Raw genomic sequence first — 27,901 nt, forward strand, 5'->3', positions numbered from 1 at the left:
GTCATCAGCAAACTTGTAAATGGCATTAGTCTGGTATTTGGCGACGCAGTCATGTGTATACAGTGAGTACAGTAGGGGGCTGAGTACACAAAACCCTTCATCAGGCTTTTGCTCAAAACATCGATTTTTCTGCTTCTCTGATGCTGCCTGACCTGCTGTGCTTTTCTAGCACCACACTCTCGACTGTAATCTCCAGCATCTGCAGTACACACTTTCGCCTTCAGCTATACAGGGCACTGGTCAAAACATTTCGGGAGTATTGTATATACTATCGGTTAACTTAATCAAGAAGTGATGTAAATTTGATAGAAGCAGTCCAGAGAAGACTAACATCTGGAGTGGGAATGTTGTCTTAACAAGAAAGGTTGGATAGGTTGGGCTTGCATCCTCCAGAGTTTCAGAGAGAAAGAGTGAACTTGATAGAATCCTGAGGGTCTTGATAGCGTATATGTGGAGATAATGTTTCTCTTACGAGAGAATGTCAAACGAGGGGTCACTGGGTCCTTTAAAAATAAGAGGGACCACATTTCAAACAGAGATGAAGCAAGTTATTTTCTTTTAAAGGGTCAAAAGATTTTGGAACTCTCTTCCCGAAAAGGCGGCTGAATTAGAGTCTTTGAAGATTTTTAAAACAGAGGTGGATAGACACTTGGTAAGTAAAGAGGTGAAAGTCTGTTGGGGTGGACAGGATGGTGGATTTGAAGTTACAATCAGATTAGCCATGATCCTACTGAGTGGCAGAGCAGGCCTGAACAATAGGATGGCCTACTCCTTTGTTTTCCATTGAGGGAATGTAGGCATTGCTGACGAGGACAGCATTTATTGCCCAAACTCAAATGCCCCTGAGAAGATACTGTTGCAATACATTTGTTGTAGGTGCACCCTCCATACTGGTAGGGAGAAAGTTCCAGGATTTTGTTTTATATTTGTAAGAAATCTCTATCATGAGATTATAATCTGATGTGATGGTTTATTGTGATTGTATCTGTGCATCCACAGAACAACAGGTCATCCCCACACAATGGGGAGGTGATGGGCTAATCGTATTATCGCTAGACTGTAAATCTAGAGATCCAGATAATGTTCTGGGGACCCAGGTTTGAATTCCGCCATGGAAGATGGTGGAATTTGAATTCAAATCTTGAAATAAGAATCTAATGATGACCAAGAATTGATTGTCAGAAAAAAAAATCTGTTTCACTAATGTCCTTTAGGGAAGAAAACTGCCATTCTTGCCTGATCTCACCTACATGTGACTCCAGACTCACAGCAATGTGGTTGACTCTTAACTACCCTTTGGTAAAATAGGGATGGGCAATAAATGCTGGCTTAGTCAGTGACACCCTCATTCTGTGAATGAATAAAAAAAACTGCTTTCAAACTTGGTAGATCACTGACTATCTCATGCTGTCTATGCTGGTACTTTTCTGTAGCATTAGAAATGCCAAAAGGAAGATGGAATCTATTTATACTTCCAAAATGGCATCCAGAACACAGTCAGAAATCTATTGTCTTTGCCTAACTTCTCTCACCAAAATCCATCCTTAGCATCCCCTCTCAATTTAGTTTATCCTCTTGATGTGGTCATTGTTCCCTGGGAGAACATCAACTTTACCTTTCATGCCCTAATGTTACACACCTTGTCCATCTAATACTTCACAACAACTTGATGCTCTCCTTGTGTATTTGTATTTCCAACAATCACAAGTCACAACCTGCAAAAAAAACATAATAGCACCAATGTGTTTTAGGAAGTAGAGTAATTTCTGATTTGAACATGATCTGATATCTATCCAGCAATGGTCTTTGTGCATTTTGTTTGCCTCTTCTTAGCAAAACACTTGCCGAGCAAAGTGGTTTAGCATCGTGCAGTTTACCCACATTGCTTTCCCCACATTGATCTGATTATTTTTCTTCTCGTATCTTGAACACCATTTGCATCCTGTACTCTGGTTTTGATCTTTTTGCTCGCCCTGTTGAAAGTTTTCTTCCTTTTCATCATTGACCTGGACTTTTGGGTAGCTTGGATTGCCATAGTGCATTGCCTCACTTTAACATTTTTCAACAGTTGATAAGCGACCTTAGAGTTTCTGCACATGTAAACAACTTCCTGGTGAAGAACCTTCCCTCCTCTCAGCAGACAGGATCTCATAGCAGAATCTTTTGTCCCAAAAATAATCGTATCTCTACTGAGTTTATCCTTCCATAATCCGAATTCACAAGATTCAGCTAGATACTTCAGTTCCATCACGTCCTGCTCAATATTCTCCCTCTCTTCCTGAGTCTGCTGTTCTACACATAACATTCATAAATAACATTGGTGGGGCATTCAAAATCTTTAATGTCTTAAAAATTCAATGCCTGGCTTTTCTACTTCTCAGAGATCTAGGTGCAGTACAGCTTGTGGAACTCCTACCCCATCAATGATAACAGTACAGCTTGTGGAACTCCTACCCCATCAATGATAATAGTTGCTGTTCTTATTTGTTTGGGTTTCATATTCAGATCATGGCAAACTGATCATTCTGATATCAAGACTGAAAGAATGACCAATTCTATCTCAAATCTCCCTTCATATTTCTATAAATCTCATTGGAAAATTCCAAATCAAAATGATTCACTTGGTTGCCAATGTCCTGTATCAAGTTGTAGTCCAAAGCTTTATTTATCCTTTGATGCTTTTTTTGCTTGGTTACAAATGCTCACTCTGTCATCACTATCAAAATCCATTCAATCCCTGTTACTCTCTCCTGACACCAAATTCCAAGTGCTGAGTAAAATGACTTAGTGCTCAAGAACGCTGACATAAAAAGCATAATCTTTCCGTAGAGGGTTATTGAAACAGACATCACAACCTCTTTCCATTTAATGATTAACAAGTGATAACAACTACAGGTCCTTCTGCAGTTGTAGTTTAAAGGCTCTCATGATCATACTTATGAATGCTGGTCAACCAGTATCTAATCTGGGTAAATGGTTGGAAACAAACCAGGCATCACCTTTCCCCGCATTCTAATGAACAACCCATTTACATAGCAGTTGTCTTACGGGAAAACTGGGAGAAAGTGAGGAAGCAGATGCTGGAGAGTCAGAGTCTAAAGGTGTAGTGGTAGAAAAGCACAACAGGTCAGGCAGCTTCGAGCAGCAGGAGAATCGACATTTCAAGCATAAGCCCTTCATCGGGAATCCTGATGGTCTTATACCTGTAACATCAACTCTCCTGCTCCTCGGATGCTGCCTGACCTGTTGCGGTTTTCCAGCACCACAACCTTATGGAAAACCTGAACAATGGGTACATGATGAACCATTACGTGATTTCAGAAAGGAGTTGACTATAGCTAAAGGGATTAAAGGATATGGGGGGGAGGGGGGTGGGTGGGAAGTAGGAACAGGGTAATGAGTTGGATGATTAGCCCTGATCCTACTGAATGGCAAGAGCAGGCTCAAAAGGCCGAATAGCCTATTCCTTCTCCTATTTTAAGACCATAAGACATAGGAGCGGAAGTAAGGCCATTCGGCCCATCGAGTCCACTCCGCCATTCAATCATGGCTGATGGGCATTTCAAGTCCACTTACCCGCATTCTCCCCGTAGCCCTTAATTTCTATGCTTCTATGAAGCTGCACTATGGGTACATGGTGAAAAGTATCCTGGAGTATTATTCCTGGCAAATCAACCTCTCCGGATCTCTTCCAAAATCAAAAGGCAAAAGGGAACGGTGAATGCTGGAAATCTGAGCCAAGAACAGACCATTAGCTCAGTCACCACCTGTCCACCTTGGCACCCAGAGATGCTGATTGACTTTTACTTTTTGTAATTTACTGATGTATTTCCCAGGAAAGCTGCTGGGACATGCCCTACAATCCAGATATTTTTGTGTCAACTGTGTAATGAATTGTGGGCTTCTATCTTGAGCATAATATGTCACTGGGTTTGGATGGTGTCGCGAGATTTGCTGAGGCGGTGGCAGAGAGGTGAAGTCCCGCTAATATAAAGGAGAGTTGGAAGGCTTAGAGAGTAACTGCCGAAGTGGTTTTGCTTCCGTACATTCACTACCGCTTCGTTAAGCCAAATCCTCCAACATTAACTCTCTGAGACAGATCTACCAGTGGAGTTTAGTTGAACCGGATCCACACAAGCAAACATTTCACAATCCATTCTTATCCATCAACAGAAGAAGTGACCTGAAGCAAGTGTGGAAGGGACTTCACCAGCCTTAAAATTACAAGGTAAATAGCAAAAAAAAATCTTTCAAACCTATATTTGAGCGCGCTTTTGGGCTAGAATGTTCAAATCTTGCTTTTGCTACATTATCTTCTTGAACATTTTTCTGCATAAAACTCAGATCTCAAGAGGATCAGGGGATAACTGTGTCAGAGACTGGAGAAGTTGGTTTTGGAAAGAGTGAATTGCAGATTTTTAGAAAATGCATGGACTGCTCCAAAATTGGATTGTGTAAAAAAAACCCAGATGTTTCCTTTCATGTGTATTTTTAAAATTCATTTGCTTAACTGCTCATGCAGTAAAAACATAAGAACCCACATTTTAAGCATGTAAGGGCGGGAAGTTGAGAAACGCTGACTTGTTCCCTGTTTTTAGACCATATGCAGATCAAACATCACATTCTCATTGTCTTACCGTTAAAGTTTAATCAAATCTAAAGGAATATTTGAGGAGAGGTATGGCAGCTTCAATGTTGAATCTCACGACCTGAGGGGAGAGGGGCTTTCAGTGGAAACTTCAGAATGAATAAAAAATTCAACCCTCGATGATCGTCATCAATGGAAATAGTAATATGCTGAACTTTTCTGCATTGCGCAATATTCGGCGATGCCAATTTCCTAATAGTTTTTCTTTGGTCTTTTTAAATTGTTGAGATCGTTTGAGGATCCTTTTATAAGCACAGCGACAGATTATACTGGCAATTTGTGGCCAGAGCAATTCACCAGAGTGTGTACATTTGGATCTTTGACAACTGGGATATATTGATTTATTCAAAATTAATTTGTTGCATTTTTGTATCTTGTGCATCAAATACTGTCTTCTTTCCCTTTAGATAATAGGGTGCATTCTGAAGAGATGTACCAGAATGGTTCCAGGATAACGGATTTCAGTTATATGGATAGATTGAAGAAGCTGGAACTGCTTTTTTTCTTAGAGCAGGACAGTTTAAATGATGATTTGCTAGAGGTGATTCCGCAACAAGGATAAGAACCCCCTGGTCCTCACATTCCACCCCATGAATATCCAGATCCAGCGCACTATCCTCCGCCATTTCCACCATCTACAATCAGATCCCACCACCAAAAATATATTTCCCTTCCCACTCCTATCTGCGTTCTGCAGAGTCTATTCCATCTGCAACTCCCTTGTTAGGTCCATGTCCCCTACCAACCCACCTTCTACACATGACACCTTCCCTTGCTGTCACACAGAGTGTAAAACCTGCGCCCACACCTCCCCCCTCACCTCCGTCCAAGGCCCTAAAGGATCATTTCTAATCCAGAAGAGATTTTCCTGCACTTCCACCCACCTCATTTACTGTGTCTGTTGTTCTTGTTGTGGTCTCTACATTGGGGAGGCAGACATCAACTTCTGGAGCTTTTCAGCAAACATCTCTGGGACACAGGCACCAACCAACCCCAGTATCCTGTGATCGACCACTTCAACTCCAACTCCCCCAAGGCTATGCAAATCCTGGCCCTCCTCCATCGCTAAATCCAAGCCATCCGCCACCTGGAGGAAGAACACCTCATCTTTTGCCTTGAGACCGTTCAACCACACGGCAATCAACATCGACTTCACCAGTTTCCAAATCTCCCCCCCAAGACCTCATCCTAGATCCAACCCTCCAATTCAGCATCGCCCTTTTGACCTATCCGACCTGTCCATCTTCCTTCCCACCTATCTGCTCCACCCTCCACTCTGACACATGACCATCACCCCTACCTGTATCCACCTATCACCTTCCCACCTACCTTCGCCCTCAGCCCAACCCCGCCCACTATTTATCTTCAGCTCCCTCCCCACTTCACATTCCTGATGCAAAAAGTTAACTCGCCTGCTCCTCAGGTGCTGGCTGACCTGCTGTGCCTTTCTCGTGCCACATTTTGCAATTCTGACTCTCCAGCATCTACAATCTTCACTTTTTCCTGGTCTCACTCAGAAAAGCAGAGCTGTATATCCATTCTGGCAGCTCTTTTGTAGCATAGAACTGTCACGGTAAGGCTGACTGCACTCTTTTTGACATATTCTGATGTCAAAGGGCAAGTGTTCTGAGGTGAGTGTGGTTTTAGGATGCTGGAAAAGTAGGGTGCCCAATGAGTAATGGGTGGAAGACCAGGTAAGTAGGGTACCAGCTGGGTAGGGTGCCAGATGTGCAGGATGCTATGGAAAAAAGTTGGGAGCCAAGTGGATTGTGTATCAGATGGCAAGGGTAGAGGGTAGGTTGTGATGGGCAGGGGATGTTGGGTCTGGTGGGATGTGGGAAGGGCAAATGATGGGCCTGGAGCTGTTTGGGTCCAATAGTGAGGGACTGGATCAGGTCCAGCGAAGGGAGGGAGCTTATCGGATTGGGTTAAGGTCCATCATGGGAGGAGAATATTGGGTCAAGTGGCAGCAGCAGTGAGGGAGGAGGTGATTTGGGGTTCAGATCCATTGGAGAGGAGATTTGGGTGTGGATTGGAGCGGAGGTGTCAGCTCTCCAGGGGGTGTAGATCCTGGAGTATGTGTTGTCACATCCGGGGGGTGGGGGGTGCGCGGGGGAATGTTATGTCAGGGTCTGGTGGCTGGAAGGGATCTGGGGGAGATATAGTTCAGTGTGTGTTAGGTAAATATGGTGTCATTTTAACTTCTCATGAGAAACTATTTTACTTAATTTCATTAGAATCCTCTGATTTGATTGGAGACTTTTGAGGATTCTAGGGATAGAGGAATTGCCCAGTGGAAGATTCAATTTCCTGGGTAATTCCTTCAGAGTGTGCTACGATGGGAATTCTGCAGGGCCCCCATGTGCAACTCCTGTCTACACTGCTGTTCCTGCCTGGCCATTAGGAACACTGTTTCGTGGTCAGAGGATGCAAATTCAGACTGAACAACAAAACAATCCATGGGGAAGCTTCTTTTAAATTCACTGAACAGGTGCTCGAAGGAGGGTTAATAATTAATTTCAGAGGTAAATTGGATTTTTACTTGAAAGTGATTTTAAAAATTCAGGGCTACAGGAAAATATGACTAAAAGAGCAACTCTTTCAAAGAGATGACACAGGCACAATGGGTTGAGTGGCCTTCTAAGCTGAATCAATTTATGATATCAAAACTCTGTACACTTCTGTCGCATTTACGTGAAATTAAACCTCAAATAAGAGCTGATTGACATATTCACTATCTTTATGGCAAGGAAGCAGCAGTTTTTCATCTCTGACTGAAGGACAAATGCAGCATAAGTATTTCATCTAGAGTTCATAGCTCATATATATGACAAGTTTTTGAATATATTTTGGTTCATATATGATCATGTAACATACAAGAAGTTCTTGTTTACAAATGAGGTAGTTGTGGGTGGAACTACTCCAGAATAGAACATTGAAACAAACTCCTCCTAAAGAAATGCTTGGGGGATATAGAGTTGGTGCTGGGAGTCAGATTGTGTCAGATCATCTTGTTTTATTGACCTGCGTTAGATTCTTAAGATCTTGAAACTATTTTCATTGGAGCAGAGTTCAGTAGAGCTCTCATAAAAAAGAAAGTTCGGAAACTTTCGTTATTTTTTATGGGCTGAACAGGGAAAGATTAGTTGGAGAGGTAATTATCAAGAGGGATATGTTTAAAAATCCCTGTTACAAGGGCAGGGAGAAATTGTACAGTGTATATAGGGCAGACAGGAGGAAACGTTTCCGCTTGATGGAGGAATCAATGACTGGGGAGTGTAGATTTAAAGTAAGAGGCAGGAGATTTAGTGGTGATGTGAGGGAAACATTTTCACCCAGAGGGTGGTGGAATCTGGAACTCCCTGCCTGTAAGGGTGGTAGGGGCATGAAGCCCTCATAACATTTAAGAAGTATTTAGATGTACACTTGCTTTGCCAAGACGTACAAGGCTATTGGCTGGAAAATGAGATTAGAATAGTTGCTCCTTTTTGACTGGTACAGACCTTTTGGGCTGAAGGGCCTTATTCTTTGCTGTAGATTCCTGTAACTCTATGAGCATAGTTAAAAACATGCAAATGAAGTGGGGAGACAGAGACCATTGCAACTTTTAAGGAGAGGATGGTAAGAGTAAAATAGAGACTATTGAAAAAGAAGTGTTTTTCTGAATGTCCTCCATTCGTCCTGTAAACTTCTGAGTTTTTGTGCTTCGGAGTGGAACAACCCTTTGCACCATTTCCCACTATAAGTTCTCTCTTCAAAACCTGACTCCTTGCTGCCCACACAGAAAAGATTACTCACACAGTAAGCATTAGTTTCAATGAAAACTTCCGTGCACCTCAACAAAAGACAGTTCTTCACAACTGACTTTATAAAGTAAAGGTAGTGATTATAAAATTAGATTTTGTACATATCTATATGTATCAGAAGTCTAGCATTTAGCTTGCTACCAGCGTTCTTCAGTGTGTCGTGTGCTGTTATAGCTGTGTGTTTAACATAGAAAAACAAGGCAAAACGTTGCTGCTTGGTTTCCTGTTCTTGGTAACCTGGACTTCCCAAAGAGACTTACAAGTAACTGTGAATCTGTAGAAATGTTCTTCAGACTCTAAGGAAGGAAATTTAACTTAACAATGCCCTTGGAGGTGGATGGTGTCCAGCAACAGGTAGTAGCCCTGAAGTACAGTGCAACTAGGTCATTGCATTTGGATCTAACTTCTGGATTCAAACCAATTAGAATGAGCAAGTTTGATGGTGGCCCACATTACTCAGTTTCAGCTGCACTATTCGAAGTGAAACTGCAAAGATACCAGTTATTGGTTTGCGGAGATGGAGGAAGAAGTTAACTGATTGTTCTAATGGAGCTTTACTATGCTAAGTGTGTGCCTTATTTCACTGATGCTTCCCTGAACTTAGTGCTGTGGTGTTTAAGACCCGTAGGATATCCTCTTTCACATCAATAGGCGAAAGTAGCCTGCCATTGAAAAGCAAGAATAAGTAGCAGATGATTGCTTAAGAGATCAACAGCAGAAGTCTAATGCCACAGTTGCAGATTCAATGCTGAAAGCAGTTTGATTGCCTAAGTAGGTCAAGAGAGTGTGAACAATAAGTACGTTCAGCCACGTTATGTGATCGCATTCCTGCGACACATCTTTCGATCAAACAAAGCCTTAATGCTTCCAGTGAATCACTTCAACCTCCGCACTCAGCCTTCAGAAGCCTATTGCACCATTTTAATCCACTCAGCAACTTACGCTGCATGAGGACCCATTCAGGACTGGAAAGCTTGGTGACACTCGAGTGTTGAGGATGCTTCATTGTTGAATACATTTCAGGCTGGGATAGATGAACCTTTGGTCTATGCAGGCTATTCAGGGTGGGAAAGCAGAGGAGGTATGAGCAGAGACATCGCTTTTTATAGAATCCCTACAGTGTGGAAACAGGTCATTTGGCCCAACAAGTCCACATCGACCATCCGAAGAGTAATCCAACCAGACCCATTCCCTTACTACTGTATATTTACAACTGACTAATGCCCCTAACCTGCACATCCCTGAACACTATGGGCAATTAGCATGGCCAATTCACCTGCACATTTTTGGACTGTGGGATGAAACTGGAGCACCCGGAGAAAACCCACGCAGACACGGGGAGAATGTGAAAACTCCACACAGTCACTCACCTGAGGTTGGAATCGAACCCAGGTCGCTGGCAGCAGTGAGGCAGCAGTGCTAACACTGAGCCACCTTGCTTCCTCTTTGGAAACCTTGGTGATATCCTATTATTGAGAGTTGGGGACAATTGTGATTGTGTTAAATGGCAGAGCGACCTCAATGGGCCAAATCCACTCCTGTATCTTGTGTTCTTGTACTCCTATTTTCCCCTGCTGCCAAATAGTGGCCTTCTCAGTATTGATACACAATGTGACCTAATGCTAAGCAATGGGTGGCTGGAAAGGGATGCTTTGTGGCTTGTAGGTCTGCTTTTAGTTGAGAGAAGGAGTGGGAGTGATGTGTGTAATATGTGGCCTGAAAATAAATGCAAAACAAACCTTGTCATTCATAGCAATGACGTATACCACAGTTGATACGTTGGCCATGGGAGATTCCTTTTCTGGAGGGGCTCTGTGCTGTCCACCTCTCTTCTCATGAAGGTCCGAATCTGGATAGTTTCCTGCCGAATGCAGCCCCTCACGACCATTCTGGAGAGTGTAGTGAGAGCACGCTGAGGGGCACCGACAGATATGTCAACACGCCTGAAGCACATCTTCAGCACCCTGATTGCTGGCTCAATGACACATCACATTGTCATCTTGATCACATTCTCACTGTCCTGGGCTTTGCTGTTTTCAGATTCCTCACAAGTGTCAACGGCAGCTATAGTCCGTAGGTGTGTAAAAAAGATCAAGGAGAATGGACCATTAGGCAAAAGCTTCACAGCAGGCAGCTGGGAATCGTATGTACACCTCCATAATCAGGATTCGGAGATGCCGGCGTTGGACTGGGGTGTACAAAGTTAAAAATCACACAACACCAGGTTATAGTCCAACAGGTTTAATTGGAAGCACTAGCTTTTGGAGCAACTGTGTGATTTTTAACTCCATAATCAGGACTGCATGTTAGTTGTACATTGTTCAAAATCTCACAACACCTGGTTATAGTCCAACAGGTTTATTTGGAAGCACTAGCTTTCGGACCTTTGCTCCTTCATCGAGAAGCAGCACTTTGAAAGCTAGTGCTTCCAAATAAACTTGTTGGACAATAGCCAGGTGTTGTGAGATTTTTAACTTTGTCCACCTCAGTCCAACACCGGCTCCTTCATAGCTTCCTCCCAGTCCCCCTCACTGTCACCCATCTATCTGCCATCTTTGGAGTTACTTGTTGGACAATAGCCAGGTGTTGTGAGATTTTTAACTTTGTCCACCTCAGTCCAACACCGGCTCCTTCATATCATAGCTGTACACTGATGGAGTAGAACATCTGGCATTTCACAAATAATCTGGTGTGACCGGGGGTGACCTCCTTTGCTGGGCACATGGAATCAGTGATACCCACCATCTGTGGGAAACCAGCCAGAGCCTCAGACGTCACTCGTTCCGACTGGTATCATTCCCTGGGACAATGTACATCATTGTTCAGCCCTGGAAAACATGACCTGGGGCATCTGTTTGGTGCATCTGTGAGAAATCAGCTGTGAAATCCTGCAAGTATTTCCGGCTGATCGCAGAAAGGGGCTTAAAGCAAAAGATTTAAGGAGGGTGATGATTTTAACAGCTCCTAGTAATGTGCAGCCATCTGATCCACTTGGCTATGAACCTTCTCCCAGCAGGCTGCGAAGGCCTGACACTGAGCCCCGAGACCATGATATGTCTATTGAGATGACCCTCTGCCTGCACATCCTATTTTGTGGATGTTGCCTCCTGTGAGCTGCACATCTCAACTCATCCAATGAACTGTGGCTGCTGGATATCAGAAACAGAAATTGCTAAAAAAAACTCAACATCTGCAGAGAGAAACAAAAACAGAAATTGCTGGAAAAGCTCAGCAGGTCTGGCAACATCTGTGAAGAGAAATCAGTTAACGTTCGGGTCTGGTGACCCTTCCTCAGAACAACTGCTGAGCTTTTCCAGCAATTTCTGTTTTTGTTTCTCTCCAGATGTTGTCTGACCTGTGGAGAGTTTTCTGATTTCCAGCATCCACGGCTCATTGCTTTTTTTTTTATTTATTTAGCGTAAAACGTGTCCTCTAGCCTGCCACATTTTGGTTCCGATTCACAGCATCCGCAGTTCTCGGTTTTTATCTGTGGACAGAAATCAGAGTTAACTTTTCGGCTGCAATGACCTTTCTTCAGCACTAATTGTAGTTCGGAAAAGGTTGTTGTCTTGTCCATGCTAGAGAAGGAGTGGGGGAGTGGGAAGGTGGTGGAAATGAACCCCAGAGAGGGAGAGAGAGAGAGAAAATCAGTAGGGCAGACAAAGCAATGAGTATTGGTCAGCTGGGGAGAATCAGTAGCTGTTACTGGGGATCATTTGTGGCTGACAATGGGTCAGTTGTAGTAGCAGCCCATGTTATGATAAGTTTGAGGGAACGACATGGGAATCTGCAGAGAGAAACATTGCTCAGACCCTAAAAGTATTGAATTAATATTGAGACCACAAGGTTGCAGGGTTCCCAAGTGGAAAATGAGGTGTTGTTCCTTCAGCTTAGGCTGAGCTTTGCTGGCGCACTGCAGCAAGCCCAAGACCGAGACATTGGCCAGAGAGCATAGTGTGTGTTGAAATGGCAGCAATTGGAAGCTCATGGTCATTTTGTGCACAAAATGTAGGTGCTGTTCAATTTCTGTTGCTGACTGGTAGTCTTCCTACTGTTTCTGATGGTTTTGTCTGCTGTTCTTGGTGCTAATAATTACATTGGTCATCTTGCCCATTACCCAAGGTCCAAAGTAAGAAAGCACAAGCAGTGCCCATGCGGATCAGCTATTTTTTGATTATGACCCCGAGAACAGAGACACAGATATCCCACATGAAAGTGACAGCTAAAGCAGTGAAAGTAACCTGTCAAGGAGCAAAAGCAAATTACCAGAACAAGCATTGTGAATGGAAACTCTTCACAAAACGAGGCGGGAAACAGGGGATTTCCCATTTTATTTTGTCTGTTATTTCTTCAGCCGCCTCCCATTATGCTCACTGTTGAACTTCAGAAAAGCCAAGCAAACTCATGTAGCTATAGTTGAGTCCCAAAGCCCCCATTCCAAGAGTTCATAATGAGTTATTAACAAATTTAACTGGCTCCTTTCTCTCCTGAGTGGGTTGCTAGCATGCTGCCTAATGTACTGTGCCGGCAAATACAAAAGTCAACAGATGGATCTCAGCTTCCCAGTGCATTGTTAATTCAGTGCACTGAACTCCCACCCCTCCTAAACCACACACTCCGCGCTCCTCCAAGTGACCTTACTGTCGATCCATTTCCTCAAGGGTTGGAGCATGAGTAGCGATTTTATAAGGTAAACTTCATTTTACCAAACATACAAATAAGCTTTAAATTTAAGACTACTTGTGAATCGATTTACTGGAGGACAGCTCCAAACTTCACAAACCCTGGGCAACGCAGTAGTGAGGCTTAAGCTGTATCCTGCACTGCTCTTTAAAAGCATTTCAATGGCTATTAAGCATGTTGGAGTATCCTGAGGTTAATAGACTATAGTTATATAGTAAGTAATCAGTTAAAAATCACACAACTCCACAAACACCTGATGGAGCAGCGCTCCAAAAACTAGTGCTTCCAAGTAAACCTGTTGCGCTATAACTTGGTGTTGTGTGATTTTTAACTTTGCATGCCCCAGTCCAACACCGGCACCTCCAAATCATGACTATGTAATCACAAATCTTTCTTACTAGTATAATTACTTGTTGGAAGTTGACAATTTACTTTTTAAAATGCCTGTACCTTTTGCTACTAGAGTCATAGAGATGTACAGCATGGAAACAAATCCTTCAGTCCAACTCATCCATGCTGACCAGATATCCTAAATCAATTGAATCCCATTTGTCAGCATTTGGTCCATATCCCTTTAAACCTTTCCTATTCATATACCCATCCAGATGTTTTTTTCAAATGTTGTAATTGTGCCAGCCTCCATCACTTCATCAGGCAGCTCATTCCATACACACACCACTGTCTGCATGAAAATGTTGCCCCTCAGTTCCCTTTAAAACCTTTCCTTTCTCACCATATGCCCTCTAATTCTGGACTCCCCTACCTTCGGGAAAAGACCTTGACTATTCACCCTATCCATGCCTCTAATGGTTTTATAAACTTGTGTAAGGTCACCCCTCAGCCTCCAACATTCCAGGGAAAATAACCCCAGTCTATTCATAGTTTTATAGTAATAATTTGGCCCGTTGAGCCTGCTTCATAATTCATTAAGATCATGGCTGATCTATCCATCATCTCAGTTTCTCCTACCTGCATTATCCCCATTACCCTTAATCGCCCTACCATGCAAAAACCCATCCAACTATGTCTTAAATATATTTAATAAAGCTGCCTCTACTGCTTCCTTGGGCAGAGAATTCCTTAGATTCACTACTCTTTGGGAAAAGCAGTTCCTCCTCATCGCCTAAATCTACTCCCCCTAATCTTGAGGCCATGTGCCCTAGTCCTAGTCTCATCCACCAATGAAAACAACTTGCTTGCCCCTATCTTATCCATCCATTTCGTAATTTTATAGGTTTCTATAAGATCCCCTCTCATTCTTCGAAATTCTAGCGAGTACAGTCTCAGGCGGCTCAACCTCTCCTCATAGGGTAACCTCCTCATCTCTGGAATCAACTCCAGATTCAGCCTCTCCCTGTCGCTCAGAGACTCTGGTAATATCCTTGTAAAGCTATTTGGAACCTTTTCAAGTTTCACAACATCTTTCCTATAGCAGGGAGACTAAATTATGAGGGGCATGATTAGGGTAAATAGGCAAAGTCTCTTCCCTGGGGTTGAGGAGTCCAGAACTAGAGGGCATAGGTTTAGGGTGAGAGGGGAAAGATATAAAAGAGACCTACAGGGCAATGTTTTCACACAGAGGGGGTACATGTATGGAATGAGCTGCCAGAGGAAGTGGTGGAGGCTGATACAATTGCAACATTTAAGAGGCATTTGGATGTTTATATGAATAGGAAGGGTTTGGAGGGATATCGGCCGGGTGCTGTCAGGTAGGACTAGATTGGGTTGGGATATCTAGTCGGCATGGACGGGTTGGACCGAAGGGTCTGTTTCCATGCTGTACATCTCTATGACTCAGTATTCCAAAAGTGGCCTAATCAATGTCCTGTACAGCCACAACATGACCTCCCAATTCTTATGCTCAATGCACTGACCAAGAAAGGCAAATGTACCAGATGCCCTCTTCACCTTACCCTGTCTACCTGCGTCTCTGTTTTCATGGAGCACAATTGATGCAACACAAGTAAATATCTAAATACTGATCATATTTTTGACTCCACCATCCCTTCAGGCAGTGAGTTCCAGATCCCCTTTACCCTTTGAGTGGGAAAAAGAACTCGTCAATTCTCCTCTTAGCTTTCCACCTCTTAGCTTAAGTCCATGCCTCCTGGTTGCTGACCCCTCTACTAATAGGAAAAAAAGTCTTCCTATCTACCCTATCGACTCCCTCTCATCATCGGATGCGCCTCCATTAGGACCTCTCTCAATCTGCATTATTCCAAGGAAAACAACCCGAGCCTTTCCAATCTTTCCTCACAGTTCAGACTCTCCAGGTAATTTCTGCACCCTGTCTAGTGTGATCACATCCTTCCTATAACAGGGTGATCGGACTGCCTGCGATACTCCTGTTGTGGCCCAGTGTTTTATACCATTCCAGCTACAACTGTGACAATGCTTCGCCCATTGCTCTATTATATCAAACACTATCACCTTACTACAATAAAAAAAATCTGAAAGCTGAGCAGTGTCTTCCTCTTTCACCTATTACCCCTCTCTCATGCATTTTTGATCAACCTCCATGTAGCAACCATACTTTTTGCTTGGGACTAGGGAAGGGGGTTCTCAGGCCAGAACCTACTCCTGATATTAATCTCCCCTGTTTATCTGGACTGAACAGTGGAAAAATAATAATAATAAATTTACTGGGGATATATTAGACAGGCAAGATGGACTGAAAGATTCTGTGATATAGGCATAGACATAGGTCATACAGACCCTTCAGTCCAACCAGTCCATGCTGAACATAATCCCAAACTAAACTAGTCCCACCTGCCTGCTCCTGGCCCATATCCCTCCAAACCTTTTCTACTCGTGTTGTTGACTTCTTTTAAATGTTGTAATTGTACCCACATCCACCACTTCCTCAGGAAGTTCATTCCACACATGAACAACCCTCTGTGTAAAGAGTTTGTCCCTCATGTCTTTCTTAACACTCTCTTCTCTCACCTTAAAATGTGCCCCTCAGTCTTGAAATCCCATATCCTAGGGAAAAGATAGCTTCCATTGACTCTACACTTTATTATTTTATAAACTTCTATCAAGTCACCTCTCAACCTCCTACCTTTCAATGAAAGAAGTCCCAGCCTATCCAGCTTTTCATTATAACTCAGACTGTCCATACTGGGCAATAGCTTGGTAACTCTCTTCTGAACCCTCTCCAGCTTAATAATATCCTTCCTGTAACAGGGTGACTATGACTGGATGCACTATTCCAGAAGAGGCCTCCTATACAACCTCAGCATGACGTCCCAACTCCTGTACTCAAAGGACTGATCAATGAAGGCTAGATTTTAACAGTGAATGGTAGCTTAAGATGCACAATATCAAGTTGGCTACTACTAAACATCCCCTGAATATTGGATGGAATTTCTTTTTAATTTCTCTTGGAAGATTTGCAGTTTCAGAATTTTCACACTAGGGATTTTACCACCCTACATTTCCTTTAAACACTCCCTTGAAGAGGGGTGTGATGTGCAGATGCAGGCTGGCTCTCTGAGTCTAGATGTAAACTTTGAGTTCATAAAACTTTGGAAGATCCCCTTCTTATCCTTTCAGCTCTCACTTAAAACATTTCATAGGCTTTTTAGGCTTAAAGAAATCCCTTCATCCTGAATATAAATCATTAATCATAGAGTAATTATGAGTCAGAGGATGCCATTTGGCCCCATTCGGTACATGCTGGCTTTCATAGAAATCATAGAATCTCTACTGTTTGGAAACAGACCACTTGACCCAACAAGTCCACGCCGAACCTTCAAAGAGTAACCCATTCAGCCCCATTCCCATACCACTCTACATTTATCCCTAACTAATGCACCTAACCTACACATCCCTGAACACTATGGGCAATTTAGCATGGCCAAATCATTTTTGGACTGTGGGAGGAAACTGGAGCACCCGGAGGAAACCCACACTGACACAGGGAGAATGTGCAGACTCCACACAGACAGTCACCCGAGGCTGGAATTGAACTCGGGTCCCTGGTGCCTGTGAGGCAGCAGTGATAACCACTGAGCCACTGTGCTTTATGTAGATTGATCTAGTTGTTCCTATTTCCCATCTGTTCCTACAGCCATACAAATTATTTCCCTCCAGACTGCTGTTCCCATTCACTTTTGAAATCAAAAATTGTCTCTGTTGCATCCCCTGCATTGGCAATAAGTTTCAGGTCATTACTGTATAAAGATATTTTCCCTCACATCTCTCCTGTATCTGATAGCCAGAACCTTAAATCTAAGCCCTTTAATTCTTAAACCATCAGCAAATTGTCTATCTTAAACAAACCCAGTTACCCAATCCTATCCTCACTCTTGGAACATGTTGGTAAATGTCCTCAGTGGCCCCTCAAGGTCCCTCACGTCCTTTCTAACATACGGTAATTAGAACTGGTCTCTAGCTGTGGCCTGACCAGAGCTTTCTAAAGGTTCAATGTAGTTTTCTTATTTTTGTCCTCAATAACTCTATTTATGCAGCCCACGATCCTACAAGTTTTGCTAATCATCATGACATCTTCAAAGAGTTAAGTGCAAGAAACCTCCAGGTCTCTCTGTCCCTGCTCATTTTGTCGAATTGTACTATTAAGCATATACTTTCCCTGACTGTGCCTTCTTCTAAAATGGGGAACATCAGTGTCTACCATCCTCTCGTCTGAAAATTCACTCCAATGAGTGTCTTACATTGGTATGAGTTGGAGGGTCAGGAGGACATGTTTGATGTAAAACTATGTGATAGTACAGCCTAGTGGTATTAGAATGTTGTTATATCATTTTTAGTCACACAAGTCTTTCCAATGTTTCTGCCTTAATCTAGTTAAGACCAACGAGTCAGATGCCGCACACAAATTATTGATCTTTGTTACAAGGAGAAAGTGAGGTCTGCAGATGCTGGAGATCAAAGTTGAAACTTTATTGCTGGAACAGCACAGCAGGTCAGGCAGCATCCAGGGAACAGGAGATTCAACGTTTCGGGCACAGGCCCTTGTTACAAGGAGGAAAACATCCAAAACAACAGTAACAATAAGGCTCCCATTAACTCAGTCTTCATTAGTTACTTTACATTATAGAAAATGCCAAACAACATTTTATCATTGTGTTTTTTGTTTCTGCTACAACAACTTTGTTTTCATTTCCACCCACTTACTATCAATGTGGAATTTCCCTGCAGAGCAAGAATATTGAAGTTCTACAAAAGTAAAAAATAAAGTTGCCTTTGTCTCAGCAGACCATAAGAGTGCTCTTCCATTAGAGAGTAATATTGGTGGTGGTATAACCACAGGCAAAAGGAAAGGTTGAGAAAGAGAGTCCATTGGTGGAAGATCAGCTAGTGTGGGAATTGAACCTGCACGGTTGGCATCACTCTGTGTTGCCCTCCAGCTGTCTAGCTAACTGACCTCCATCTGCAAGAATAGCGTGAAAATGATCATTTTTATTATGCTCTGACTTTCTCAGACTCTGAATTTGTCTCCAACCCATTAAACATCAATGAGTGTTGCAGCCATACACAATGTATAGCATATGAAGTGTGGAACATTATCATGGCAAGGTGCAACACTGCAGCCAAAGTGTTTTCACAGTACAAATATCCCACTCTATTCCCTACATTTGAATCTCATCTGATTCAATTTACCTTGTTATTTAGATTAAATGTGTCTCCATTGAAGCATTACTGCCCATCAGCTATTCCATTCAGAAATTTATATATATTTGTAATTATGACATTTAGTTTAGACTACCCTTCAGATATTCCATTCAGCGATTCATAGGATGCAGTTACAATTACAATGTTTAAAAGATATTTGGAATGATGTATGAATAGGAAAGGTTTGGACCAGGAGCAGGCAGTGGGATGAGTTTAGTTTGGGATTATGGTCGACATGGACTGGTTGGACCGAAGGGTCTGTTTTAGCGCTGTATGACACTATATGTAGTCATGGCATTTAGTTTAGTCTGCTGCATATTTCACTTCTGCTTGCCAAAGCAAACAAGATTGTAAGGTTAAACTTTAATGAAAGATTCATCAGTAGGTTTAGAGCTGTTATCATGAATATACGTAAACATTGTGAAGTTAGGGGACAAGAAAGCTGAGATATAAAGCAGTATGTGAGTTAGATATGTGGGCGGAATAAAGTAAGCTAAAGTTATACAGGTTGCCATATGACGTGGGGGCTCAGGAGGGTGTAGGTGAAAACTCCAGTGATGTGTCTTCCTCTTTCACATGAGCTCACTGTGACTGAAAAACCCCAGCCTCGATAGAGGAGTGACATTTCCAAAACAAGGTGCTGGCCGCTGACCATGGGGAATGGAGCAAATCAATGAGCTCATCCTCAGTTACTAACTTGGGAACGTTAAGTTTGAAAACAAATCAGTCACGTGGTTGGTGCGAGTAGTAGTAGTATAGTATTATAGTTACATTTTGAATGCAAGAATTTATAATCTTATCTAGTTTTTAAAGAGAATAATCATAGCAATCTAATGGCATCATTAAACAGCATAATTTTCCAGTAGTATTGTTCATACTGCAGTGCCAATATCTCTAAGTATTCACTCCTCATTACCAGTTTTAATTTTAGCTTTGCTTACATCAGTCCTCCATCCTAAATAAAATCTCACATTCAGTTTTGGGTCTATAATTTCTCTCCTCCCAGCTTCAAATTGGATGTAATTCAAATAAAGGCAATATACTGCGGATGTTGGAAATCTGAAACAAACACAGCAAATTCCAGATAAACTGACCAGATCGAGCACATCTGTGGAATGAGAAACCGTCTTAACATTTCAAGTCTGATATGACAGTTCGTTGGGATTGAGAATCACACTGGATGTGAAACACAAACTGCTTCTCTCTCCATAGGTACTGCCAGACCTGCTGAGTTCCTCCAGCATTCTCTGTTTCACAATGTTTATGTTATTTGGTAAATCCATTTGTGATTTGAAGTTTAACATTACAGTATTGTTTGTTTTGATAAGCAAAAGTGAAATATGCAATGGGCTACAGTAAACATCATTATTATAAATATGTATGAATTTCTCAATGGACTGTCGGATGACCAGTAATGCTTTAATTAAGATGCATAAATCTAAATAATAGGCTAAACCGGATCAGTTGACACTTGAATGAAGGATAGGATGAGATATTTGTACCATAGCAACGCTTCGCTTTAACTGTGGGTAGACAGGTTGCCGTGGTAATATTTCACTGTCTACAGTGCACTGTGTCCTACATTTCATATGCTGTACTGTGAATTGGTGTTTAGCTGTAATATTTATTGAAGCTTAATGGTTTGGAGTCCAGAATATGTTTTGTACAATCAAATGAAACATGATGGTTGTGACATACTGCAAATCGAAAAGAATATTTGGAACAGTCATAGTGCGCTTGCCTACATAGGAACACGGTCCATTTGTATCCACATTTTGCAGTTGCTGTCTTTGGTGAATTTCTGCAGATATAGTACACACTGCTGCAACTGAGCATCAATGGTGGAGGCAGTGGATGGTCGAAGTCTTGATTACTCTTCTGGCAGTAACTCTTACTGAAATGCGTAGAAGCACCTGTCAGTCAGTGGTTCCTGGCAGTATGTTTAGAGTCATGTCCTATACCAGTCCAAGACATTAGCCACTGTCAAGTGTTCGGCTATGTGTTCAGGTTCGGAGGTGCCTCTGCATTCTAGGGATTGACTCATTGAGTCAGTCCTGTAGGGCTATAACAGCCAGTCTGAGGGCTGGGGTGGGGTAGCACTAACACAGTCGGGGTAATGAACTGCCATTGGTCAGTGGTCTCGGCACTTCACACCTAGGGCCCTTTGGTCAGTTGGTTGAACAGGATGGAATATTGTCAGTCTGTTGTGTTTGCTCCTGTCCCTCCCTGTGTATGTGAGTGAAGTATCTGAATGTCTTTACCTCCAGATCCTCTCCTGCCAGGAGCTGAGTAGGTACCTGGTCTCTGATAGTCCTCCGAGTGCCAGCAATCGGCAGCGACCTGCAGAGCTGTCACACTGAGGAGCTTCCTCATTTTTGAAGGCTCCTGGACTTCGCAAGTCAAGCTCTTCCAGAACAGTTACAACACCGCATTTACCTGACAAATGGAAAATTGCCCAAGTATGTCCTGTACACAAAAAGCAGGACAAATCCAACCCAGCCAATTACCACCCCATTAGTCGACAGTCGATCATCAGCAAAGTGATAGAAGGTGTCATCAACAGTGCTATCAAGTAGCACCTGCTCAGCAATAATCTGCTCAGTGTTGTCCAGTTTGGGTTCCACCAGGGTCACTCGGCTCCTGACTCCTCAAAGTCTGTCTACCATCTACAAGGCACAAGTCAGGAGTGTAATGGAATATTCTCCACTCCTCTGGATGATACAGCTCCACCATACTCAAGAAGCTTGTTATTATCCAGGACAAAGCAGCCCACTTGATTGGCACTACGTCCACAAGCATCCACTCCCTCCACCCACCGCTGCTCAGTTGCAGTACTATCTACAAGTTGCACTTCAGAAATTCACCAGAGATCCTCAGACAGCACTTTCCAAATCCATGCCACTTCAATTTGGAAGGGCAGGGTACCATAGTCAAGGGAATACACCACATAGAGGTTCCCCTCCAAGCCACGCACCATCCTGACTTGGAAATATATCGTAGTTCCTTCACTGTCGCTGGATCAAAATCCTGGAATTACCTCCCTGAAGGTATTGTGAGTCAACCCACAGAATAAGGACTACAGCAGTTCAAGAAGGCAGCTCAGCACACCTTCTCACAAGGCAACTAGGGATGGGCAATAAATACTGGGCTAGACAGTGACAGCCACATCTCAAAAATGAATAAATAAAAACAAATACAATACTTTGGGGTTGGACATTGGTGAGATCCCAACTGTGTACAATATTGTGTTCTGTATTGGTCATCTTAATTAAGGAAGGATCCGAAAGTGATCAAAGCAAAAATTTTCAATATTCTTAAGGCAAGGATTGATGTAGTTTTGATAATCAAAGAGGGTGAGTTACTGGGGACAAAAGGATTGTAGAATAATCCAATCAGCCATTATTAAATCTTATTAAATGGTGGTGCAGATTTGAGGGGCCAAAGGGTTTACTTACTGTTGTTCCTAATTTGTACATTTGTATGTTTAGTTAGGTGTTGCTTGATAACAACAGGTTACAATTATTCATTGCTGCAACCTACTATACTTCTACTGCTCACAGTGTGTGATGGGCAAATTGCATTGTCAGGAAGATACACAGCAGACAGAAGAAATGGCTGCTGCATAATGTTACAAATTACCTGACATCTAAATAGCTTAAAGCATTTAGAATGTTAAGAACTATAATTTGTCTGCAATCATTATGATCTTTTGACTTGTGTAACTACTTAACATTACATTATGAATCTGTATTCACAGGTCGCTTAGCTCCTCTGCCCCATTAAGTCTCTTACCTTCTAAGGAATATGTGACCTCCTGCCAAAATGAATTACTTCACACTTCATTTCCATTTGTCATTTATTCCTACATTCAGGAGGCCATTTCCTGTCTTTCTGTGCTTTGATGTTTCTCCATCTATACCCCACGCCCTAGTTTGTGATCAGTTACAAAATGTAACACCACACATCTGATTTCTGATAATACATCATTTCTGCAGATGGTAAACAGCCATGGTCCCAGCAGATAATCCTAAGGGCACCACTTCCTGCCTGTCCAAAAGACCAAGCCTTAACTCCCAGCGTTTTCCCATCATCAGCTAGAGAACTATAGACCAGTGAGCCTGTCATCGGTGGTGGGCAAGTTGTTGGAGGGAATCCTGAGGGACAGGATGTACATGTATTTGGAAAGGCAAGGACTGATTAGGGATAGTCAACATGGCTTTGTGCGTGGGAAATCATGTCTCGCAAACTTGATTGAGTTTTTTGAGGAAGTAACAAAGAGGATTGATTAGGGCAGAGCGGTAGATGTGATCTATATGGACTTCAGTAAGGCATTCGACAAGGGTTCCCTATGGGAAACTGGTTAGCAAAGTTAGAGCTCACGGAATACAGGGAGAACTAGCCATTTGGATACAGAACTGGCTCAAAGGTAGGAGACAGAGGGTGGTGGTGGAGGGTTGTTTTTCAGACTGGAGGCCTGTGACCAGTAGGGTGCCACAAGGATCGGCACTGGGTCCTCTACTTTTTGTCATTTACATAAACTATTTGGATGCGAGCATAAGAGGTACATTTTAGTAAGTTTGCATATGACACCAAAATTGGAGGTGTAGTGAACAGCGAAGAGGGTTATCTCAGATTGCAACAGGATCTTGACCAGATGGGCCAATGAGCTGAGAAGGGGCAGATGAATGCGAGGTGCTGCATTGTGGGAAAGCAAATCTTAGCAGGACTTATACACTTAATGGTAAGGTCCGAGGGAGTGTTGCTGAACAAAGAGACCTTGGAGTGCAAGTTCATAGCTCCTTGAAAGTGGAGTCGCAGGTAGATAGGATAGTGAAGAAGGTGTTTGATATGCCTTCCTTTATTGGTCAGAGTATTGAATACAGGAGTTGGGAGGTCCGTGACCTTATAGAGGTTTACAAAATTATGAGGGACATGGATAGGGTATATAGGCAAAGTCTTTTCCCTGGAGTCGGGGAGTCCAGAACTAGAGGGCATAGGTTTAGGGTGAGAGGGGAAAGATATAAAAGAGACCTAAGGGGCAACTTTTTCACGTGTATGGAATGAGCTGCCAGAGGCAGTGATGGAGGTTGGTTCAATTGCAACATTTGGGAGGCATTTGGATGGGTATATGAATAGGAAGGGTTTGGAGGGATATGGGCTAGGTGCTGGCAGGTGGGACTAGATTGGGTTGGGATATCTGGTCAGCATGGACGGGTTGGACTGAAGGGTCTGTTTCTCTATGACTCTATCTGTCAATTCCATGATCTAGTTCCTAAGTCCCCACACCCTGGTGTTTGTCATTCAGTTCTTTAGTGGCACCTTATCAAATTCTTCTGAAAAGCCTTACGGTACCATATCACTACATTATCTTTGTCCACTCTTTATGTTACTTCTTCAAATAATTTTGTTAACTTAGGTTTCTAAAAAGAAATGTAATGTTTAACTATGATATTTTGATGTTCTCCTTCTTGAGGTGTTTTTCTAACTCATATTTTCTAGTCTATTTTATAACACTGATATTGTTCGTTGGTCCATGCCTTCCTTAGTTTTATCTCCCAAGCTGAAGATATTAACTGCTTGTGCTATTCACCAGCACTTTAACTTTTCCTTTTTCTGTTGAAGTGCGTGTGGACTCTCATTGAATACAAGTATTTATTTTGTATTCATCAATGGTTGCTGGAGATCAGTTGATGGAGAGTGTGGTGCTGGAAAAGCAGAGCAGGTCAGGCAGCATTCGAGGAGCAGAGGAATCGACATTTCGGGCACAAGCCCTTCATCAGGAATTCTAATGAATTCCCAAAACGTCAATTTCCCTGCTTCTTGGATGCTGCCTGACCTGCTGTGCTTTTCCAGCATGACACTCTCCATCCACATTCAATCCATCGAGTCTGCTCCACCATTTAATCAGTTTCTCAACCCCATTCTCCAGTTTTCTCCCCATAACCCTTGGTCCCTTGACAATCAAGAAGTTATCTATCTCAGTCTTAAATATACTCAATGACCTGACCTTCGAAGCCTTCTGTGGCAACAAAGTTCATAGATTCACCACTCTGGCTAAAGACGTTTCTCCTTATCTCCATTCTAAAAGATCCTCCCTTTGCTCTATAGCTGTGCCCTCGGGTCCTAGTCTCTCCTATCAATAGAAACGTCTTCCCAACATCCACTCTGTCCAGGCCAATCAGTATTCTGGAAGTTCCCTGCCTCATCCTTCTAAACTCGAGTCCTCCAATGTTCCTCATATGTTAAGCTTTTTATTCCTGGGCCCATTCTTATAGATAGTACACATGGTTCAGTGATGCTGGAGAGGGGATAGAGTAATGAATGGGGTGCCACTCAAAAGGGGCTGCTTTGTGCTGGGAGATGGTAAGCCTTATGTGTGTTATTAGAGCTGCACTCATCTAGGCAGAAAGATATCCCACAATGCTTCTGACTTGTACCTTGTACATGATGGTCAGATACTGGGGACACAGGAGGTGAGTAGGTTATTAGGGAATGCTCATCCTCTGAACTGCTCTTGTAGCCACTGCATCTGTGTGCCTGGGCCACTTCAGTTTCTGCTTTCGAGCGACTAAATTGTTCGTGTTAAATTTTTTTGAAAACTTTGAGGCTTTTGTCCCACTGTTAAACAAACAATAAACCAATTTATTTCAATGTAATCTCTGCACATTATTCTTTGAAATGCTGAACATTCTTGCAGTTCTTACGAGACCAGCAATGTCACTCAGCAGAAGTACAGAATAGCTGCTCCTAACCTGGGTGTTTACACATAATGAATCTGTTGTCAGCTCTTCCACAGCTCTCTTACTAAGAGAATATTCTGCTGTAGACAATCATCTGGACATTCCAACAAACCAGAATGATTTAGTCAAATGCTAATTTTGGGATTCTTGTTTTCTGCACAACCAACTGAAATTCTACTTCACTGTTATTCACATCAATTTCACAGAAGAAAACAAGTTATTATAAACAAGTTATTAATAGAAAGTTTGATCTTGCTCTGACTAACCGAGAACATAGAACATAGAAGAATACAGCACAGTACAGGCCCTTTGGCCCTCGATGTTGCGCCGATCCAAGCGTCACCCCTAAACCTTCTTTTCTCCAATGAAAACAGCCCCAAGTGCCTCAGCCTTTCCTCATACGATCTTTCTACCATACCAGGCAACATCCTGGTAAACCTCCTCTGCACCCGTTCCAGTGCCTCCACATCCTTCTTATAGTATGGCGACCAAAACTGCACACAATACTCCAGATGCGGCCGCACCAGAGTCTTATACAACTGCAACATGTATGAACTGGCAAATTTTCCTTTTAAATGTGCTGTTTCTCCTTTAACTGAGTAATGCTGCCACGTGTTGTTCTGAACAGGTTAAAGTAACTCCAAGACCAAATTGAACAACTGCTGTCTGCAATTGTCCAACTGGACATTGGCATGGATAATCTGGAATCTAAAGGTGGCAACAATTCTGGTAGCTCTGAACTCAAAGATTTTACACATTCACAGGATGGACTGCAAAGGTACACAGTTATCATCTACTTTTTTATATGCACATTAGTGCAAAAGTCTTCACATGATTAGATCATTGTTTCCCGTTTAGTTTATAATTTGTATAATAATATTTTGGATTCCAGGTATCACATCATTTTGCTTGAAATGAATGTGCCAGTTATCCAAAATTGTGCAGCTCAAGATGCTCAGGAAAATTAGTATCATAACATAGACGCGAACGTAATTATTTTTATCAGAATTACTTTGTTTATTATGGAAGGAGAATCCTCAAGTATTTGTTTCTACCTAACAAGTATGCTAAACTAATTAATATTTAGAGAGCTGGAATTTCTTTTCTTATTCTTTCATGAGATGAGGGTGTCACTGGCTAGGCCAGTATCTATTACCTAATTACCCAAAGGGCAGTTTAGAGTCAACCACATCGCTGTGGGTCGAGTCACATGTTGGCCAGACCAGGTAAGGATGGCAGTTTCCTTCTCGAAAGGACATTAGTGAATTAGATGAGTTTTTCCTGACAATCAACAGTGGATTCATGGTCATCATTAGATTCTGGATTCTTAATTCCAGATTTTTATTGAATTCAAATTCCACCATCTGCCATGGCAGGATTTGAACCCAAGTCCCCAGAATATTAGCTGTGACGCTGGACTAACAGTCCAACATAATACCACTAAGCCATCACTCCCCCCCCCACGTAAACCATATTAGGGAGGATGTATGTGACATTTTTTTTCAGCTATGTTTTCTTGTTAGAGTAATAAAACAGTTGTTTAAAATGGTGTGGTATACAATTTAGTGTGTTACATTAGAATCGCCAGTTCCCTTCTGATACAATAAAGAATTTGTGCAAGTTCAATATTATAATATGTCATTTGCAATCCTTAGGGATGTTTAACATGAAGTTTGATCAATAATTAGGGATGTTAAAAATTAGCGTGTGTAACAAAACATGGTTTAAGTGATCTTTTTATTTTTATGTTCCAGAAAATGTGATAATGATGATTTAGAATGTACAATGTACCATGCAAACAGTGATGATGGAAGGAAGGAAAATAAGGAGAATGTAAGTCACCAGTAGGCTCGAAAAGCTGACTGTTGGAACACATTTGCAACTGTCCTAGAGGAGGTAGCAAAGTCTGGCAGCAGTGACATAGATATTCCATAAGGGAATTGTATTGCGGTTATATTGCTGGACTCATAATTTGTGACATTTTCCCAGAAGACCACTACTTGTGAGGGTATTTGATACCTCTGCATGCCTGTAGTACCGCGTGAGTGTTGTTTGAGGTAGTGCACTCCCACCTTTATCTTTGCTTTGTCCTGGGCCTATGTAATGATTGATATAAAAGAGGAGAAAGTGAGGTCTGCAGATGCTGGAGATCAGAGCTGAAAATGTTTTGCTGGAAAAGCGCAGCAGGTCAGGCAGCATCCAGGGAACAGGAGAATCGACGTTTCGGGCATAAGCCCTTCTTCAGGAATGAGGAAAGTTTGTCCAGCAGGCTAAGATAAAAGGTAGGGAGGAGGGACCTAGGGGAGGGGCGTCGGAAATGTGATAGCTGGAAAGAGGTCAAGGTGAGGGTGATAGGTCAGACTGGGGTGGGGGCGGAGAGGTCAGGG

The 27,901-nt window shown here is 42.5% G+C and overlaps 1 protein-coding gene across 2 annotated transcripts in view; it reads left to right on the forward strand.

Moving 5' to 3' along the window:
• Positions 1-3,984: 3,984 nt before the first annotated feature.
• The window catches only part of LOC122559316 (sodium-coupled neutral amino acid transporter 1-like), a 68,433-nt gene continuing 44,516 nt past the window's right edge, over positions 3,985-27,901 (forward strand). The window contains exons 1-3 of one of the 2 annotated variants that reach the window (XM_043708674.1): positions 3,985-4,228; positions 26,143-26,292; positions 27,269-27,347. In XM_043708674.1, the coding sequence (XP_043564609.1) occupies positions 26,207-26,292; positions 27,269-27,347 (165 nt within the window). In that variant the 5' untranslated portion in view covers positions 3,985-4,228; positions 26,143-26,206. Of the gene's footprint in view, positions 4,229-26,142; positions 26,293-27,268; positions 27,348-27,901 lie in introns of those variants that run through there. The other variant, XM_043708675.1, reaches the window with a different exon arrangement.

Source organism: Chiloscyllium plagiosum, chromosome 19 (assembly GCF_004010195.1).
Source record: "Chiloscyllium plagiosum isolate BGI_BamShark_2017 chromosome 19, ASM401019v2, whole genome shotgun sequence".
NCBI classification, from domain to species: Eukaryota; Metazoa; Chordata; class Chondrichthyes; order Orectolobiformes; family Hemiscylliidae; genus Chiloscyllium; species Chiloscyllium plagiosum.